The sequence below is a fragment of the Photinus pyralis genome, unplaced genomic scaffold (assembly GCF_008802855.1).
Source record: "Photinus pyralis isolate 1611_PpyrPB1 unplaced genomic scaffold, Ppyr1.3 Ppyr1.4_LG1, whole genome shotgun sequence".
Classification (NCBI taxonomy): Eukaryota; Metazoa; Arthropoda; class Insecta; order Coleoptera; family Lampyridae; genus Photinus; species Photinus pyralis.
In genome coordinates, this window is record NW_022170249.1 from 42,425,019 (window position 1) to 42,445,351 (window position 20,333).

A 20,333-nucleotide genomic window follows, 5' to 3' on the forward strand; every position below is an offset into this window, starting at 1 on the left:
TAGACCGAACAGTATATGGTCCACTAAAAAAATATTACAATGCAGGATGCGATGCTTGGATGACCAATAATCCTGGCAAAACAATGACCATCTACTCAATCCCAAAAATTGTTAAGACCGCTTTACCATTGGCGTGCACTCCGCAAAACATTAAATCAGGATTTGTTACTACTGGGATATGTCCCTTCAATAGAAGTATTTTTGGCGAACAAGACTTTTTACCTGCCTATTCAACAGATAGACCTCCACAAACAGAGACTGTATCAACTAATACGGTACTATTAGAAGTTGATTCATTGCCCGAATTAAGTACCCCACCCAAAGAGGATAATACTTTGGAAGGCAAAAAAAATTTAATCAGTGCGAATATATCTTCGAAAGATTTGTTAGAAGCGGGACCCTCACATGCTTCTCCTTCTCTTGGTGTGGAATCTTTGGAAGTAATTCGACCTCTACCCAAAGCAGGTGAGAGGTTAACTGCAAAGAAAGGGAGGAAACGAAGAACCACAGCGATATTAACTGATACCCCAATAAAAGAAGAACTTGCGTTGGAAAAAAAACGGTCTAAAAGGAAACATAGCAAGAAAACTCAATCGGCTGTAAAGCAAGTTAAAAGAAATGTATTTTCTAACAAAAAGAAAGCCAAAGAAGTATCGAGCTCATCTTCAGAAGAAGATGATTGTTTTTGTCTTATATGTTTGGAATCATTCGCTAATAGCGCTAGTAAAGAAAAGTGGGTACAGTGTACTAAATGCAAATAATGGGCACATGAAGCCTGTACAGCTGGGGATATTCTTTTCTTTGTGTGCGATAACTGTTTATCAGATAACGACTAGGTGTATTAAATATATTTTCTTTTGTTTGAATTTTTTTGTCTAATGAAGTTATGTTTCTTCTTTTTTTTGTTATTTTAACAATATTTTTAACAAGATGAAATGTTTTTTTTATAAAGTACCTATGCAACGTATTTTTATTAAATGCTTTTTTCTTATATTTTAAGGGGATGGGCGTACTTACCCCGATGGTATGGCCCACCTACCCCATTCCCGGGGTCAGTTCGCCTACATGGCCATCTGACGTAAAGTAATGATTACTTCTTAAACATGTGTATTGGAGTATAACTTTTAGTATTAAAGTAATACCCAAACTTAATACTAACGTCCAAAATAGTTCCAGAGAAGAATCCGAGATTACCGTAATAAAAAAAAAAATAATAAAATTGGGCCAACTAGCCCCGGTCTCCCCTACTTTATTAAATTTGCATTTTTCTGGAAAAGCAAGCACCATAGTTTCGCTATTTTGATTTTATTTGATTGTTTAATACAAAAAAGATGTGTCTTGATTTCCTCTACAAAAAACTTTTCGGTCAGGTTCAAAATAAAGGTGCCCGAGGGCGTTTTCTAAATGTACTATGCTTATATTATAGTATCCGGAAAGTCAAGTCAGGAGTTTACCTGATGACTAGTTTTGTCTTTATTCCCTGAACTACTTTAAACTGATGAAGGCGACTGTGCAAGCCCTATTACAAGTTCCTACAAATACTGTTCTGACAAAATTCCATGTTCTAGATCAACCTTTCAACAATTAGAGCAATGGGCCCTTCCGAACTTGGAAGGTTTGTGCAACCAGTGGGAGACGTATATAAAATAAAAGAATTTGCCTCTAACTACAAAAATCAAAACAAGCCGCTCTCAACTACCCTATTGACGCTTGCTCAAAAACTTAAAACGAAAATAGCACATTCTGAGGGAATCGCAGAAGGTACAAATAATAACTGTAGGGCCAAGAACAAGACAGATCCTTCTTCAAAGTCGTACAAAGCCACAAGAAGAATTAGTATAAATTGCAGGTGCGATAATAAAATTGTACGAGTAGGGCAAGGTGGAGGTTGTCGACAAATCGACCCCCCAAAGTCATTTAAAAAAAATGATATCTTCGACAAAGCAATGGCCCTATATTTCCCCAACGGCATATCATTAAAAAAGGGTCCGTTAGCAGATTATTCTGCTGATTTATTAGATTTTGCAGGCAATACTTTTGACGTAAACTTAACAATTGAGGAAATGTTTGCACTAACAGGGTTTACTCGGCTCAACTTCTGGCTACATACTATATTAAAACCTGACGGAGAAATGAAAAAAAAAGTAACACACGGAGAGGAGAGCATACACATAAGTTCCTCCTCTTCTAGTAGTGAAGAAGAAAAAAAATACGATCGCTCGGCCAAAAAACCTCTTTTGAAACAAAGGATTCAGAAATCGGAATATTCTCTTGCAACATCTTCCGCATCTAATGATTATTCATCAGGAAATCAAGATAACAAGGAGCGTCAGTCCCGAGAATATTCACCAACAAGCTTAATAACAACAGAATTTTTTGATTTACAAGAGTTTTTGAGTATACAACACTCTGACCGTATTATAGATTCGATATCTACTACAGTTGAATTGGCTTCTACTCTCACTTCTAATTATACAAACATTCAAGATGTACCTATTTCTACGGGATATTATCTGTTAGGGAGCGCACTCATAATTCGACACGGAGAATTAGAAGTGAGCCATGATTAACGAGCGGCAATATCCGCCCATTTTGGGAAAAGGACTCCCTAACCACCGAGCTAACCACCTTACTTTATATACATATGTTTTCTAGGCTTAAGTTTAGTTCAGTAAGCGCAGTTGTAAATACAGTCCACTTAGTGTATAAGAATTAGTGTAAGGTGCTACAATAAAGGAAACCGTGAAGGCACTTGTTCTTATTTCAAATCAACATCTACCCCAACTGGGCTTGCTGGATTCAACATTATCTAGAAGGTGAAGTTTTCAGCAAAAAGAATCGAGCAACCGGAAGAGGAAACTCTGAATCTTGAAAGAGAAGTTAATGTTATACGCCAACTAATTCAAGTGGATAAACCTTTTTTAGTAAACGCATGCCGGGAAGATCCGGTCTCATCTATCAGCAATGCAATAAAGCGAAGCACTTTTTCGCCTTACCAAAAAATGGACGTGCAATTTGTTGATATAGACGAGGTTTCAGAGGGAGCTATCGACGAAGGTGGGCCTTTGCGTGAACTATTTCGACTGAGCTTGAAACAACTGCAAAATAGTGAATTATTTATTGGTATGTAGCATAATTATAATTCATGTTAGTACCTACACAAATTAAATTTCAGGAAATGAAGACTCTAAAATCCTTACTCTTAATTTGACTGCGCTTAGAAGAAACAAATATTTATATGCGGGTAACATTTTTGCTCTAACCATAATTCATGGTGGACCAAGGCCTAATTTTCTCTCAAAAAGTGTGTTTAATTACCTGACAAATGGTTTTGAACATGTAAGCGTGGTAGACTTACACGGTACCCCGTTTGAAAAATTTGTAAGTGAAATAACTGCGTCGCAAACTGTGGAATCATTTAAAAAACTTATTTCAACTCATGAAGAATTGCTTGATTTGGGTGTTTCATCGGCCTCGTTCCAAGACAAAGACAAACTAATAAAAGGTATGTTCTCTCAATTTTTGAAAACGTTATACTTACGCAAATTCTTAAAACTGCCAACTGTGCAATATTCTTAAATACAGGGTCCTATTTTTATCTAAGTAGAAAGATAGGGTTTGGAGATTTTGGTATAATTTTTGTCTCTAGGAATTTATATAATTCCATAAGAATCTTCCAAATGTTTTTCGATGTCAATTTAATGCCCGCAGTGTAATACTATTTTGTAACCAAAAGTCTGTTAAAATAGATTACTTTATTTAATAGTGCTTGGTCATTGTAACTTGGCCGGCAGGTGGCGTGTGTATTCAGTTTTTGTTTTGGGTTTTCATATAAACAAGAAAAACGTTGTTGTTGTGTGCTCAATAAAATTATTAAATTTACCGCTTAAATTCTTTAACATTCTAAAAGGTTATGGGCCCAGGTGATTCTAATTAGCGCGATTACGTACAAAAGTGTGTTAATCGGTATTCTGCGAAAACGCAAAATAACATAACCTATAATATATCATAAAAAGAAGGTAGGTCAAGTTTACGCGGGTGTTGTGTTTGTATCGAATTGTGTGGTAGACAAAAAAGGGTACACGATGGCAAGTGTGAATCATAATATCGTACCAATGCTGGAGGCACATAATTACAACAATTGGGAGTTTCGGATGAAATTAATTCTTAAACGAGAAAATTGTACTGAGGCGTTAGAAGATCCCCCAGATGAAACAACGACGACCGAGGTCAAAAGTAAATATTTTATCTACGACTATTAAATAACGCTCAAATAACGTCACTATATTTTAGCGAATTATGATATGCATTATTATCGGTTCCTCTAAAATCCTTATATACAACTACTTTATGTCACTATATATTTCTCATAATTGCATATGTATAAGTTCATAATTGCATATGTACTAAAAATAGAACCGCCCATCTCGTATGTACTACCTGTCAGTTTTGTTTTGAATTAAGCATTTCTTAGGTTAGAAATGAGAGATTTCGGGTTACGTACGCTTAACTTTGTAGGTTTATTTGAAAAACAATTAATACAGGAACTTGATCCACCCCTATGACGAGATATGTGCGATATTTATAAAATGGGATGAAATAAACTTGTAAAATACCTGAAGTCATTGGCAAGTTCAGGCAACGTTACTTAACGACAGATACCTTCGCTGATTCAAATATTCTGCATGAGCATGAATAAGGTTTTCGTTTGTATTTAAAGTATCTATACCTATATTCACAAGGCATTATTTGTAGCATAATGGATTATCGGAAGCCCCATTTGAAGATTATGCTAGGTATAACCTATAAGTTTCAGCCTTTTACGAAGAGAAATATGTTTCGTACAACATATGTGGTATTGTCGAAATTGTGCCACGATACAAAACAATAACATATTGTAAACTCGTTGACAATAAAGGATACAAATTGTCGTAGCACTTAACCACAGTTTTGCATGATTTATTTTAAGAATTGATAATTCGTAACAGGTCTTACATACTAGGCATTGACCAAATTACTTAAATAGATGGCTACAATATGTACGTTAACTAATAAAAAACACCTCTTGCCCTTAAATTTGCAATAAAACTATGCTTTCATTGCTTAAACTTCGTTTCTAAAAGAGGAAGAAACTTCTTGGATGCAGGTCGGAGAAGCGTAACGAAGTCTTTGAAAAATTAGATTATGTATGCGAAACAAAATATTGTATTCCATTTGGCAGCTGTGTAACAATTTCTGCAGGCATAATTGATACATCGGGATCGGATTTAGAGAATAGTTGTACATAGTTACATCACATAAATATCCACCTTACTTCCATAGGTTATGTCACAATCTAAAACAATGAAAAATGAATGACAACCATTTATATTAGCAATAATCTTACGTGTAGGTAATTACGTGTTGAATTAATGACTTCTGGGAACTTTAGATAAATTGCATATTTAGTTCGCCACTTAGGTACATTGCGATACCTACATTGAAAGATTTGAGGTTAAATACCGTCAACGAATGAACGAACGCAAACCAAACCATAGGCGTACATTGCGCTACCGCTATGAAGTTGCTACGTTTCAAACTGATTCAGATGCCGCATTATCTATTTAATTAAATAGTCGTAGATAAAATAGCGTATTTCACTTGCATATAAAGGCGATTATGACACTCGGAAAAATTACAAAAAATTGAAGAGTGTATTTGTTAGAACAAGCAGTTTCACGAGGCTATCCATTTGGAGAAAGTTGGTAAATTTAAAACACAGTGTAAGTGACAAATTAGAGGATCATTTCCTAAAGTTCGAGACCATAATTAGAGAGCTGAAAGATCAGGGGTCAAGTTTAAGTGAGAGCGATCAAGCATGTCATCTTTTGTTGTCATTACCGTCAAAATATGATACAGTTGTAACAGCTATTGAGACAATTGCAGACGTCAAGATGGATTTCGTAAAGGCACGTTTACTCGATGAAGAACTAAAGCTAGATTCAAGAGCCGATAAAAGCGAGAATGAGACAGTGTTCAACGCGAGCACATCCAAAGGTTGTTTTACATGTGGTAGTACACTACACATCCAGTTCTATTGTCCGAAGAGGAACAAACAAGGAAGCAGAGGAGCACAGAGAGGCAAGTCTAGAGGCACATGGAGAGGACATCATTACAGAGGGCAACAGCCGAGACCGAGTCATCAAACTAAGCAGCACGAAACCAAGCAAGAAAGAAAAGAAGAAGCCAACCGAGCGGAGGAGAGTGAAGTCATGTTATATGCAGCCAATGTATGCAGTAAGAATAAAGGTGGCGAGATATCATTTGTACTGGATTCTGGGGCAAGTAATCATTTTGTACAAGTAAATTTAGAACCATTCATGCATGATATTAGAAAACTAGAACGCTCAGTGGACATTCATATAGCAAATGGTCAAGTTTTAAAGTCTGATAAGATAGGGATATTGAAAGCAATATGCCAAGGTCATACAATTTTGATAGAAGCTATTATTGTTCCGGAAATAAAGCATAATTTAATCTCAGCTTCAAAAATAACAGCAAACGGGCATAAAATTATTGTTGAAAAAGACAAAACTTCTATTATTGGAAAAAGGTTAGAGATCCTATGTGAAAGGAGAAATGGGTTGTTCATTCTGTAATTAGATAAGATCATTAAGGGACAGGAAACCTGTCAAGTCGCAGTCGATAATTTGTGGCATAGAAGGCTAGGTCATGCAGGTAAAGAAGCATTGTCCAAGTTGAGGCTAAGAATGTCAGATAGCATCTGTCAACCATGTGTAGAAGGAAAAACAACTAGGTCACCATTTCCTTCAAATGAGAGCAAAACAAATGCTATTGGGGAGTTGATACATACTGATATATGCGGGCCAGTATCACCTGAAACAATTAATGGGGAAAAATATTTTCAAATAATTTTGGATGACTACTCACATTTCCTAGTAGTTAGAATGCTCAAAACAAAAGGTGAAGCCGAACAAAATTTGCGAGAATACATTACAGAATTAGAGAGGCAATTTAATACCAAGGTTAAAAGGTTCAGATTAGACAATGGAGGAGAATTTTCTTCGAACTCTTTCCAACAATTTTGTAACCAAAAGGGCATTAGACTTGAATATACAGTTCCATACAGCCCTCAGGCTAATGGAAAATCAGAAAGAATGAATCTAACGGTACTAAATATGATAAGAACAAAGATTATTGAGTCAGGCATACCCAAATCGTTATGGAGAGAAGCATTAAAATGTTCAGTATATGAATTAAATAGAACACCCACATCAGCGCTAGATAGGGATCAAACTCCATCTAAATTATGGAACGGTCGAAATGATATTAGTAAATTAAGAATTTTTGGATGTAGGAGTTGGTACAATATAATTCCCAAAGAAAATAAGCTATCACCCAAAGGGAAAAAGGCTGTAATGATTGGTTATTGTGGAGGAGGTTATAAATTATGGTTACCTGATGAACAAAGGATTGGATTTTGCGGCAAATAGACGTACCAACAGCATTTTTAAATGGACTACTTGATACCGAGGTCTATATTAAAAGGCCAGAAGGGTTGAAATGTAAATCACAGATTTTGAAATTAAATAGAGCATTATATGGATTAAGAACTGCTCCAAAATGTTGGAACATTAAATTCAACGAAGTGATGACAAAACTTAAATTTGAGAGATCCCAATACGATTATTGTTTGTACAAAAGCGAAGATGTGTATTTAGCACTATTCGTTGATGACGCATTAATTACAGGTCCTAAAGAAAAGGTAGAATTACTAATAGAAAACTTATATGAAGAATTCAAAGTTAAAACTATGAAAAACGTATCCACATTTCTGGGAATGGAAATTTTCAAAACAGACAAAGGTCTCAAGATTACTCAGACAAAGATGATCCTACGATTATTGAACGAATTTAACATGGCAGACTGTCGTACCATCGACACACATATGGAGCAGAATTTTCAAGTAAACGAATCACAGCCAATCATCGATAACGTGCCTTACAGAAGACTAGTTTGCAGTATGATGTATATATCTTATCAGCAGACCAGATATAACATTCAGGGTCTCAGTGTTAAGTAGGTATCTGGATAAACCTACAGTTCAACTCTGGAAAGCGGGGAAACGAATTTTGAAGTATTTAAGCACCACAAAAAACCTTGGATTGCAGTTCACGAAAGGAATCAGTGGTTTAGTGGGGATGTGTGATGCAGATTGGGGTGGTGATAAGCAGAGTAGAAAAAGTGTTAGTGGGTTCGTTGGGTTGTATGCGGGAAATGTTATTGCGTGGCACTCCAGAAAACAAAATTGTGTTGCGCTGTCTTCAATGGAGGCAGAGTACGTGTCAGCAGGCGTTGCAGCTCAAGAATTGGTAAATCTGAAAGGTATCCTATCAGAATTTGGTGAGTCAAGTCCTATTTTGCTAAAAATAGACAATTTAAGTGCAATTTCATTAATTAAAACATTTGAGAACTCTAAAAGAAGTAAACATATAGACATTAAGTATCATTTTATAAAAACATTGTGTATTGAGAAACAAATTATCTTGTAATATGTAACATCAAATGAAAATTATTCAGATATTTTCACAAAAGCCTTAGGTAAAGAAAAATTTCAAAATTTCAGAAAACTTCTAGTAAGTAATTGAGATATTTCATTTTACAATTTAAATATTTGTGTGGAACCTTTTATTTTTATATATGTATTTAAATTGAGGCAGTGGCGTCGCTAGAGTACGATGCGCCGGGTAGCAAAACAATTAACGCGCCTTTCTCCAAAAATAAAAAATAAAGATTTTAGCAATTTATTTTAGTATTGTTACAGTAATGTATAAGGTACACTAAATACACATTAACAGAATAACAATACAAAAAAAGAACTTACTATTTTTCCTTGAACCACAAATTAACAATTAGACAATTCAACAGCTGACGAATCACGCATTGACGGCGAATGCTCCCAAGAAATGCGGCAAAACACTACAAAAACCAAGATCCCACCAATATACCTACACAACTCAATAAACCATAATGCATTAATAGCCGACATCCAAAATCTCATAGAAGAACCCTTCACAACATCTTATAATACATCAACACTCCGGATTAACTTATCTAAGGAAGAAGACTATCGAATACTCACTAAGCACTTTACCACAAATCAAATACAATTTCATACTTATCAAAATCCAAACGATAAACCAATATCCGTAGTAATAAAAAATGTACCGCTTTCTCTAACTGATCAGGAAATTAAGGATGAACTAGGAAACTTTCCAGTAATAAAGATTACTCTTTTATACACTAGAGAAAGAAAGCCTTTGCCAGTGTGCGCTGTAGAGCTTACAAAAAACGAGCAAGCAAAAGGTATATTCTCTCTAACCTCGTTATATCACTCGATAGTAACTGTAGAAGCAAGACGAAAATCAAACAACATACCACAATGTCATCGCTGCCAACAGTACGGCCATACAAAAAATTATTGCACTCTAAAACCTGTATGTGTCAAATGCGCGGGCAACCATCTACACACGGATTGCACCAAGAATTCCAACGATCTACCGAAATGCGCCAACTGCGGAGAAAATCACAGTGCAAACTATCGTGGATGTACTTATCACCAAAATCTCCTAAAGCAACGGTCAAGAACTCAACCCAGGGAACACAGACCCTACAACGTCGGAAATTCTTTTGTAAACAACACGCAGTCATTTGCAGACAAACTTAAAAGCGGCCTGAACCAAAGCAACAACGCAACTACCTCACCCAACGCATCAACAATATCTAACAATCTTATACAGCTACTACTCGACCTAATCACACCTTACATTAACCAAATTAAATCTTTTATCACAAATAATCTCTTACCGCTCCTTATCAATGGACCATAAACAGGAAAGAATAATTCAAAACTTAACCATCCTTAACTGGAACGCTAATGGAATCAACAACCAACGTTCACTATTTATAGCCTTTCTAGCTAGACATAATATTGATATTGCCTGTATCACGGAGACTCATCTTGATGAAACGATTAAATTTAAAATTCCCGGATACCATGTATACCGTAAAGACCGAAATGCCGCAGTTGCATCAGGGGGAGTAGCAATCCTCATCAGGACAAAATTCGACCACATAAGACTACCAGATGTTCGCAACTTGAAAATAGAAACAACATCCATAAAGTTCAAACTTCAGGACCAAAGCTGCGTCACAATTACAAGCGCGTACAGACAGCCTAACATAAAACTAGATGGAGAAGATATCAAAAAAATTTTCGACACAACAGAGCCAATACTAGTGGTTGGAGACATAAATTCCAAAAATCCCCTATGGGGTTGCAGAGTCCCAAATCCCGAAGGAATTAAACTCGAAAACTTTGCAATCGCAAACTCCTTTCAAATATTGGCACCCGACGAATACACCTATTATCCTTACCGACACGATCACCAGCCTGATATACTCGATATTGTCCTGCAGAAAAACTTTAATAAACCCATTTTCCAAACAGTCATAACGGAGCTCAATTCTGATCATCTTCCAGTGATCGTGTCTTTTGCAAGCAAAATAGCCGTTAAGCAACCCGCTCCAAAACTGATCAATGGAAAAATGGACTGGAACCGCTTTGAAGAGCTGCTCAACAATGTAGACAGCCCCACAAACCTCCACACTACTGACGACATTGATTCAGCCGTTAAGCATATCACCACGGCAATAGTTGACACCGTAAAACTGACATGCACACCCGCAAAAAGATCTCTCCCGATAGACTACAACTATCCTCCACAGTACATTATTCGCCTAATTAAATCGAAAAGCCAAATCCGGCGAGAGTTTCAAAGAACAAGGAGTGCATTAATTAAAAATCGATTAAATAATATTACTCACCAAATAAAAAGAGAACTCGATAATCTACGAATAAACACCTACAGAAAAGACATATCCGATTTTAGCCCAGGAGACAGAGGGCACGGGAGAATAAAGCACTAAATGCTCTCGAAATAAGGTTATTAAGGGCAACCGGCACAGTGGTAGTGCATGGGATTTCTACAGTACCTGAAATAGGGGTAAATGAAGTGCACGAAGCGATTCATGCAGTTGAAAACGTGGAAATACAATATGATCACACTGAGAAAAATGGTCCAATTAAACATGTTTAATAGAAAATAATTTAATAGCCCTAAGCGATCTACAGGGTGTCCCTAAAAGGTCTGTACAACGCGCTACCAGGGGTTCTTGGTATTAAAATAGGACGATTTAACCCAACTTACCTCTATCCAAAAGTGCTTCGGTAAGGCGCTATCTACCGCCAAAGATTTAAAAAAAAAATCGTTATTTTTATTTTATCGGAAAATGGTTTTGCCGATTAAAATGAAATTCGGGATCTGAATGTCTAATGTAAAAAGGGTCTTTGTGGTATCATTGTTTTGATTGTAGTTGCTATGTAGGTGGTAAAATACTGACCATCCACATCTGAAGAGGTCTAAAACTTTTTAACTATTATTTTGACGGTTGTGAATTTTTAGACACTGATAGACAGTTTACTTCCAAGCATTTTTTGTCTCTTGATGAATATCGCTATCTGTGATGGTTTACGAAAAAAAAAAATTTAGGCATGATGAATGGCATGCACCATACATGCGATTGTTCCTAAAAAAATCAGAAGATGGCTGTGAAACAGAGTGGCGTAACGTTTGTTTGTTGTTTCTTCAACTTTAACAATTTACATTTTGCTTGAAGACTTAAAATTTCATTGTTAAAATTGTAATATGGCCTTTCAATACAGTAACGCAGAGTTAACTGATATGCTATTAGTGTTTGGATACTGTCGTGGAAATGGTCGCAAAAAAAAACGTAAATTGTTAAAGTTTAAGAAACAACAAACAAACGTTACGACACTCTAAGATTTCACAGCCATCTTTTGATTTTTTGAGGAACAATCGCATGTATGGTGCATGCCATTCATCATGCCTAATTTTTTTTTTTCGTAAACCATCACAGATAGCGATATTCATCAAGAGACAAAAAATGCTTGCAAGTAAACTGTCTATCAGTGTCTAAAAATTCAGAGCCGTCAAAATAGTAGTTAAAAAGTTTTAGACCTCTTCAGATGTGGATTGTCAGTATTTTACCACCTACATAGCAACTACAATCAAAACGATGATATCACAAAGACCCTTTTTACATTAGACATTCACATCCGGAATTTCATTTTAATCGGCAAAACCATTTTCCGATAAAATAAAAATAACGATTTTTTTTTTTAATCTTTGGCGGTAGATAGCGCCTTACCGAAGCACTTTTGGATAGAGGTAAGTTGGGTTAAATCGTCCTATTTTAATACCAAGAACCCCTGGTAGCGCGTTGTACAGACCTTTTAGGGACACCCTGTATATTACAAATGGTATAATACCGACAAGAAAAAAAAAGTTTCTGTTTCCATATTTCTGCTCTAAGTATGCTGAATACCAAGTTGTTATTGTGGTGAAAATATGATTAATAACAACAATTCAACTGTACTTATTAAACAATTTACAATAACCGATATAGACCTGTTTGGTTGGCGTAGAAATGTATGGTGTTGGCATAATTATTTAGTTTAGTTATGGTAACATAAGACCCCATTAAAAAAATAAAATACGTGGAAATTTTTCTGCAGCTATAGCATTATTGTCATCATATGCGTAGGTGACGCTGATGAATACAAGTCAAAAGTATTCAAGCCTGTATAAGTGTGAAGTATAGTATGTCATACGTACGTTTTATTCTGTGTCAAGTGCCTTTGTGAAATAACTAATGGAATTTACAGATCTATTGCAAAGTTGGGGATTGGAGAGTTGATCGCAAAAATTTATCGGTAAATCTTATACGTTTAATATTTTTAATGCATAAAGAAAGTGAAAGATATTGATATGTCGATACTCGATAGCGGCAAACGGGCAAAGTGGCATGTACCTATAGCAAATTCGGGCGCGAAACGCAGTGGTTGAAGTTTTGTTGTGTTATTTCTATATGCAGCGTTAAATAAATATTGTTTCCCACTCAATAAGGTGTCTTGGCAATGTAAAACAAACCTTTTCACTAATCAAGTAAAAATATATTAACTATTTTTTGTCAAATATAAGATAATCACATTATTGAGTGGGAGGTATTTTATTACCTATATTGCATTTGGCTTTACAATATTTACCTAACTTCGATACAAGAACACACATTATTTACCATTTATTAGGAAATATTACTTACTTATAGATGAATGGGTAAACGACGAAAGAACTACCTACCTACTGGACGATTCCACCATCTCTTCCCTAATAACTAAAATTTGACCACGTTTGAAATTAAAAAAAAAAATATCAAGAATATTTCCATCAGAATAAATATCTCCCACCAGATGTTACAGATATACGGAAAATATTGTGGTGTTTCGGTGTGTTGCAAATCATACAGAAATCCTGTATAGAATTCAATGAACATATTGTACTTAATCGTATAGGTAATGGGAAGAATTATGTAACATTTTTTAGTACATAGGGACTATATTGTATTTTTTTCTTAATTTTATAAATAGAAATCGATTTCTTTTCAATAAAATTCATATTGCTATAGTGTGTGTTTATTTTAAAGGTGCGAACCACAAACAAGCTCATAAATCTAATGCAATAGACTAATACCCCTTATTATACAGTTTAATATCCCTATTATATAGTTTAATACAGCCAACTAAACAAGGTTCTTGTCACAGAAACTCAGTATTATATGATATAGCACAACACATATTGTCTTAATTGAACAAAGAAATAGAGGGTATTAACTGTACTGGCCATTTAATTAATCAGATTATTACCCGTTATTGTACATTTTAGTAACGATTATCTTGACCAGCATGAAATCGAACATTTAGCATTAAATGCTGAAGCATTTGTGGATCAGATGCCATTAACCTATGAAGAAACCAAAGGGAGATCTGATTACATGCTATGGAAGAAAGCGATTGAAGAGGAAATCGAGTCTCTTAATAAGAATCATACATGGATAGCAGTAGACAAACCTAACAACGCAAGAATTATAGACACTAAATGGGTGTTCAAAATAAAAAGAGACCAAGAAGGAAATATGAAGAAATATAAAGCGAGACTTGTTGCAAAAGGTTTCATGCAAAAAGAAGGACTAGACTTCAAAGAAACCTTTGCACCGGTCGCCCGATATGTTACAGTAAGGACATTAATAGCAATAGCTAATCAGAAAAATCTTATAATTGAACAAATGGATGTAAAATCCGCATTTCTGCATGGAAAAATCGATGAAGACATTTATATCACAGTACCAGATGGTGTAAGCAACGTGGGAGATAAGGTATATAAATTAAGAAAGGCATTATATGGTTTAAAGCAGGCGCCATACTGCTGGAATAAATTGTTTGACGAATTTGTACGAAGTGAAGGTCTGAAACAATCAAAAAATGATCCATGCTTATATACTCAAGAGATTGGAGACAAATTAATGTATGTACTTTTATATGTTGACGATATAATTATTGCAAGCAATTGTGAACGACGAGTTGATTATATAAAATCAAGATTCAGAGAAAACTTTGAAATGCAGGATTTAGAACCATTGGGATTATTTTTGGGCATAAACATTACAAGAACTGAAGAAGGAATTTATTTAGATTCAACATGTTTGACTGCAAAGAAAATAGAATTCCGATGAATCCAAGGCCAACCATAAATTCCAACCTAGAAAGATTAACAGAAAACAAACCAATTCGTGAACTAGTTGGGAGCATCATGTACTTAATGCTTGGAACTCGACCTGACCTAAGTATAGCCATAAATCAATGTAGCAGATTTCAAGACAAACCTTCAGAAGAACTATGGAAATGCTTAAAAGGGATACTGAGATATATTAAAGGAACTATGAACTATGCACTTTTTTTCCCTAATAATGATGAAGAAAAACTACTTGGATTTGCTGACTCTGATTGGGCAGGAGACGAAATTGATCGGAAATCGACTTCAGGATACCTATTTAAAGTATTTGGGAGCACGGTTTGTTGGAATACCAAGAAGCAAAGCTGTGTAGCTGTTTCATCAACCGAAGCTGAATATGTCGCTTTAGCTGAAGCAGCAAAAGAAGGCTTGTGGTTATTAAATTTACTGACTGACTTTGGCTATCCTAAATCAACATGTAAAATTTTTGAGGACAATCAGTCGTGTATAAAACTTACAACTAAATTTGAACATAAACGTTTAAAGCATGTAGATGTGAAATTTAATTTTCTAAAAGATTTGGTTTATAATAAAACAATAAATATTGAATATATACCGACTAGTGAGCAGACTGCTGATATATTAACTAAAAACTTGACTTTTGAATTATTTAAGAAACACAGATTTGGACTAGGCTTAAGAGAACTGTAATAATAGTAACCTTGTATTTTTTTATAAGTTTGTTAATCAATAATAGGAAATGTTGAATTGAGGGCGGGTGTTGAATGCAATCAACATTTCATAGATATTTTTAGTTTTAACGTTGGCACTACATATGTAATATGTTACTGTCGTCTGTCAATATTTTCTTAACGTGTGTTTAATAAATTTACCATGCATATTTAACGACTGTACATTATTAAAATACGGACGTTCTAATTCAAACCATTTCACGTTGTTCATTGCTTCAAATTGAATAATTTTAATGATTCAAAATAAATTAATACAACTATTACATTTGTTCCACATGTTGTAATACGTATATTAATAAAATAAATTCAGGATCATTCATATTGGAAACGAACCCTAACCTTTAAATTAACTTGAAAAATGGTTAGCAAGGATAATCCGTATTTGCAAAGATTTCAATATTAAGTTCTCAATATTGTAAACTTTTACAATGACTAATGTGTCACAAGAATACGAAACCGAGATCAAATTGGGAAACTTTTCAATTCTTGTTTACTTTTCAATATCGTAACTATTTCAAGATGCACCAGAATTAACACCGAAAGTCTGATAATCGTAACTGAACTACGTATACGGTAAAATGAGTGATACATGTTAGTCGTAACTACGAAAATTGAAGTTATCCTAAATCGGAAAGTCGTATCTAACAATACTACATCAAAAAATCGTATCTCATACTTCCCTTAATAGTTACGAGTTTTAGACGTAATAGAGTGACGTAGTGACGTCAAACTGTGAGGTTATGAAATAGTTAAGCCGCGGTTAAATTCCACTTAAGTAGTGTTTTAGTGTTATCTAAATTTCAACAAGAAGTGCAGGTTTGCAGGCCGTTTGGTTATTGTATCCACTAGGTACCATATTTTTTAGCGTTACTTCGTACTTAACGAAACGTAAGTCAGATTTTAGATTTCCTTAACAAATTATCATATGACATGATTAATAATTAATGAAAGCACCAATTATTAGTGCTTTCATTATTAATAGGTTAGGTATGTCTGACCGGTCTAGAAAGCTAGTAACTTTAGCTTTAAATAAGGATTTGGCAGAGAAAATAAGTTCTTTTAAGATTGCAAATAAGAGAAAAAGATCGAAAATTAACGATCCTGATCCTGATTACTATATGAACAATATAGAGAACCATCTACACTACATTTGGGTAAGTCTACAGTTTGTAATCATGTACCATATTAAATGATCATTTTGTGTAGTTGTGAAAGAAAACGTCCCAACGCATAAAAACGTGTCGCAGATCAACATAATATCTAACATTATAGTAAAGCATGCAGCTGATAACACGGAATTCGTCCACCAAATTCTTACAAATATTGTAGAAACTGCTTTGGATCTTGGTGAAGTTAAGGCGAATACCAGGAGATACAACAGTATTGGAAGTTGCTAATCATATTCATATACAACTTAATCCTGAAGAGACTCCTTCTTTTGCTGGCATTATTGAAAACATCATTGAAGGTGTTTTTGATCTCTGCGAAAGCAAGAAGAAAATACTGTTTACCAAAAAGGGAACTGAACGTAAACGTAAAAGGTATGAAACATCGCGACAGGAAAGACTGAAAGAAAAAAGGCTTTCACGAGCATCGAAGCATGGCATTTTGGAAGCATGCAAGGTAGATTGTGTACAAAAATTACCAACGAAAGAAGAAAAGCTGTTAATCAGGAATTTTGGAAATTGTCGGATGTGCAACAAAAGCAGTTCATTTTCATGACTGTTAAAAAGGTAGCAAAAAAAAAAGAAGTACAACAGAAAAACTTGCCGGAAAAGATGCTAGGAGGCAGAATACGTTCCTTTACTTCCTGAAGGATTCACATGGAATGGATTGTCGAGTTTGCAAAAGATTTTTTCTGGGTACTTTAGGTTTTTCATTTTCTGGTGATCATATAATAAGAGATGTCTTCCGTGACTCTTCGTCGAAAAACTTGGTATTCTATGCTCGCAAAAGGGGACATCCTTCCGAAAAGAAGAGAGACAGAGCCAGTATTACAACGCATATCAATTCATTCAACTCAACCGTGTCCCATTATCGACGCGAGCATGCCCCCAATCGCAAATACCTTCCAAGCGATATAAGGATTACAATGATGCATAAAGATTATGTGCAGAAGAACCCTGAAAACCAAATTTCTTATGAGCTGTATCGAAAAGAGGTAGCCGCAATGAATATTTCGTTTGCCACCCTAGGCAATGAGGAATGTTGGCAATGTGAATCGTTTGAAGTTCACTCAAAAACTGCAAATCACCTTAAACATGATCTTCCACCAGATTGCGTAGATTGCGCATAATGGGACGAACACTATAAAAATGCAATTGCCGCACGGTCCGAGTACAAGAAAGATGCAGCTAATAATCAGTCGTGTTGTTTCTCGGTGGACCTGCAAAAGGTGAGTCCCATTTAATTGATTATATAAATAAATCAATAAAATATTTATATTTTTTAAGGTTATCATGCTGCCCCGAGGTGAACAATTCAAAGAAATTATATTTACACGAAGGATCATTTGTTTCAATGAATCATTTGTACCTCTTGGGAAACAGACCAGTACAAATAAACCTGTGGCAGTAATATGGCATGAAGGTGTGGCTGGTCGTAGTAAATTAGACATTATGTCGACCTTCTATAATTTCTTCTTGCTTCACAGAGATGCTTCACAAATTATCCTTTGGATGGATAATTGTGCATCACAAAACAAAAATTGGAACTTGTATTGTTTTTTTCTGTACCTTATAAACTCATTCGAAATTTGTTGCAACATAATTAGACTGAAATATTTGGAGACTGGCCACACCTTCATGTCTGCCGACTCATTTCATCATCAGGTTGAGAAAGCCTTAAAAACAAAAAAACAAAGTATGGGATTGCACCGACTTTTTAAACTGTGTTAAACAGTCAAACAGCGGAAGAGTAGAAATCCTAAACATGGAGTTAACCAATTTTTATGACGCTAGGGACCATTCCTCTAGATATAAACTTGGAAAAACCTCCCCAAAACCTTACTTAAGCAACTTTTTTGAAGTTGAGTTCAGAAGAGGAAAGAACACCTTGTTTTATAAAACTAAATTTAACGGTGAATCCATCGAGTTAAATTTTCTTACTGCTGATAAGCAAAAGAAAGGTGTTCCCAAACCGACGATTAGGCAAAATCCAAAAGGAATTGAAAAACAAGGAAGAATAACCTAATCTCCAAGTTGTCAGAAGTCTTAACCGAAAACCGTTTAAAATTTTGGAAAGAATTGCCAGAAACTGATGATAACGATTATGTCGATGATGACTGAAACGAATTTATAATGTACATTTTTAGGTATTCTTAACCTATAAACTTATTCATTTATGCCCGTTTAAACCGACTTTCTTAAGTTTCCCTTTAATTTAAGTTGCACTTAAGTGGCATTATCCATTTGCACCGTTCATAAATTAAAGATAAGTGGTAGTAAAGTGGTACTTAAAGTAAGTGTAGGATATCATACCCTTTAAGCATAAAGACTAACCTATTTTCGTCGTTTTTTAATTTTTAGGTTGTGTTATAATGGATATACATCATGATGATGATTTAGATGTGATAAATGTGATCATTTTTGGTATTCCGAGACAAGTGTATAACAGATCAGATTATTTTCATAGTTTCGATGATTTGACGTTTTTTCAAAGATTTCGGATTACAAAACCGACAGCGATATCGATTCTCGAGTTAATTGAACCTCACATTGAATACCCTTATAATTTGTATGCCACGGTGATGTGTACCTGCCTTCTTATTTTTCACATTTCAGGAATAACTGTGTTTCGCCTATAAACCAACTGCTTGTGTTTTTACGATTTTGTGCCACTGGAACCCACTTAGCATGTATTGGAGACTTTGCTGGCATGCATCTCTCAACAGCATCCAGGATTGTTGTTCGAGTTGGTGCAGCGCTTGCATCTCACTATAATAGATTTATCAAAATGCCACAAACACAACAAGATATGAACATGGCTCAGATGTCATTTTATGAAATTGCTCGATTTCCACGTGTGATCGGCGCTATTGATTGTACACACGTAAAAATACAATCCCCGGGTGAGAATCAATGTTTACTATTTTTTTAATTTTTATCACAAAAGATCAATGGTGTTCTCATGCAGTACTTATTTGAAGGCGGAAACGATCCTGAAGTATTCCGAAACCGAAAAGGATATTTTTCCATAAACGTACAGGCCATTGTAAGTGCCCAATTACATATACGGAACATAGTTGCAAGATGGCCAGGTTCGTCTCATGATGTAACCATTTTCAACAATAGTGCAGTTAGACGTCAATTTGAAAATAATCTGTATCCAGATGCGTTATTACTAGGTATATAATATGTACCCATCTGTTTAATCATGAACTGTGCTAATGTTATTTTTTGTTTATATAGGGGACAGTGGGTATTACCTCAGGTCATATTTAATGACACCACTTCTACAAACAAATAATAGAGCCGAGCAATTATATAATGAATCTCATATTAGAACGAGAAATACAGTTGAAAGATTTTTTGGAGTATTCAAAAGACGATTTCCTGTATTGGCATATGGCTGCCGGTTGAAAGTGCAAACAGTTTTAACGTTAATCATAGCACTAGCAGTTGTTCATAACATTTGCAAAGAAGCTAATGAAGAAGACCCACCAGATCCGGAAAATCTTGATAGATTTTTAGAAATACTTCAACAGCAAGATGTACCACACATCCCTTAGGTACATAATGCTGCCCTAGGAATCCAAGGAATTGCAGCTAGAGAAAATCTTATTACAACATATTTTGCCAATTTAGAGGAATAAACTTGCGAATATTTTATTACAGGTTTATTTTTGTGTTAGAACATTAATGTATGAATA

The 20,333-nt window shown here is 35.1% G+C and overlaps 1 protein-coding gene and 1 long non-coding RNA gene across 2 annotated transcripts; one reads left to right on the forward strand and one right to left on the reverse strand.

The window, feature by feature from the left end:
- Nucleotides 1-4,943: 4,943 nt before the first annotated feature.
- On the reverse strand, nt 4,944-5,473 carry LOC116159191. The gene is made up of 2 exons (XR_004142911.1): nt 5,387-5,473; nt 4,944-5,335 (listed from the first exon to the last, which is right to left on the reverse strand). It is a non-coding gene; the product is annotated as an uncharacterized LOC116159191 (long non-coding RNA).
- Nucleotides 5,474-19,001: 13,528 nt separating this feature from the next.
- On the forward strand, nt 19,002-20,292 carry LOC116160021 (putative nuclease HARBI1). The gene is made up of 4 exons (XM_031473134.1): nt 19,002-19,198; nt 19,246-19,532; nt 19,611-19,808; nt 19,873-20,292. Exons 1-4 carry the CDS (start codon nt 19,002-19,004, stop codon nt 20,190-20,192), a joined length of 1,002 nt encoding a protein of 333 aa, XP_031328994.1. The 3' UTR covers nt 20,193-20,292.
- Nucleotides 20,293-20,333: the final 41 nt, after the last annotated feature.

What these genes read in the sequence shown, in the direction of transcription:
- LOC116160021 (XM_031473134.1), top strand. Translation starts at nt 19,002, where the DNA reads ATGGATATACATCATGATGATGATTTAGATGTGATAAATGTGATCATT. An exon ending in ATTGAATACCCTTATAATTT is followed by an intron (nt 19,199 to 19,245) that starts GTATGCCACGGT and finishes TTCACATTTCAG; the next exon opens with GAATAACTGTGTTTCGCCTA. An exon ending in CGTAAAAATACAATCCCCGG is followed by an intron (nt 19,533 to 19,610) that starts GTGAGAATCAAT and finishes ACTTATTTGAAG; the next exon opens with GCGGAAACGATCCTGAAGTA.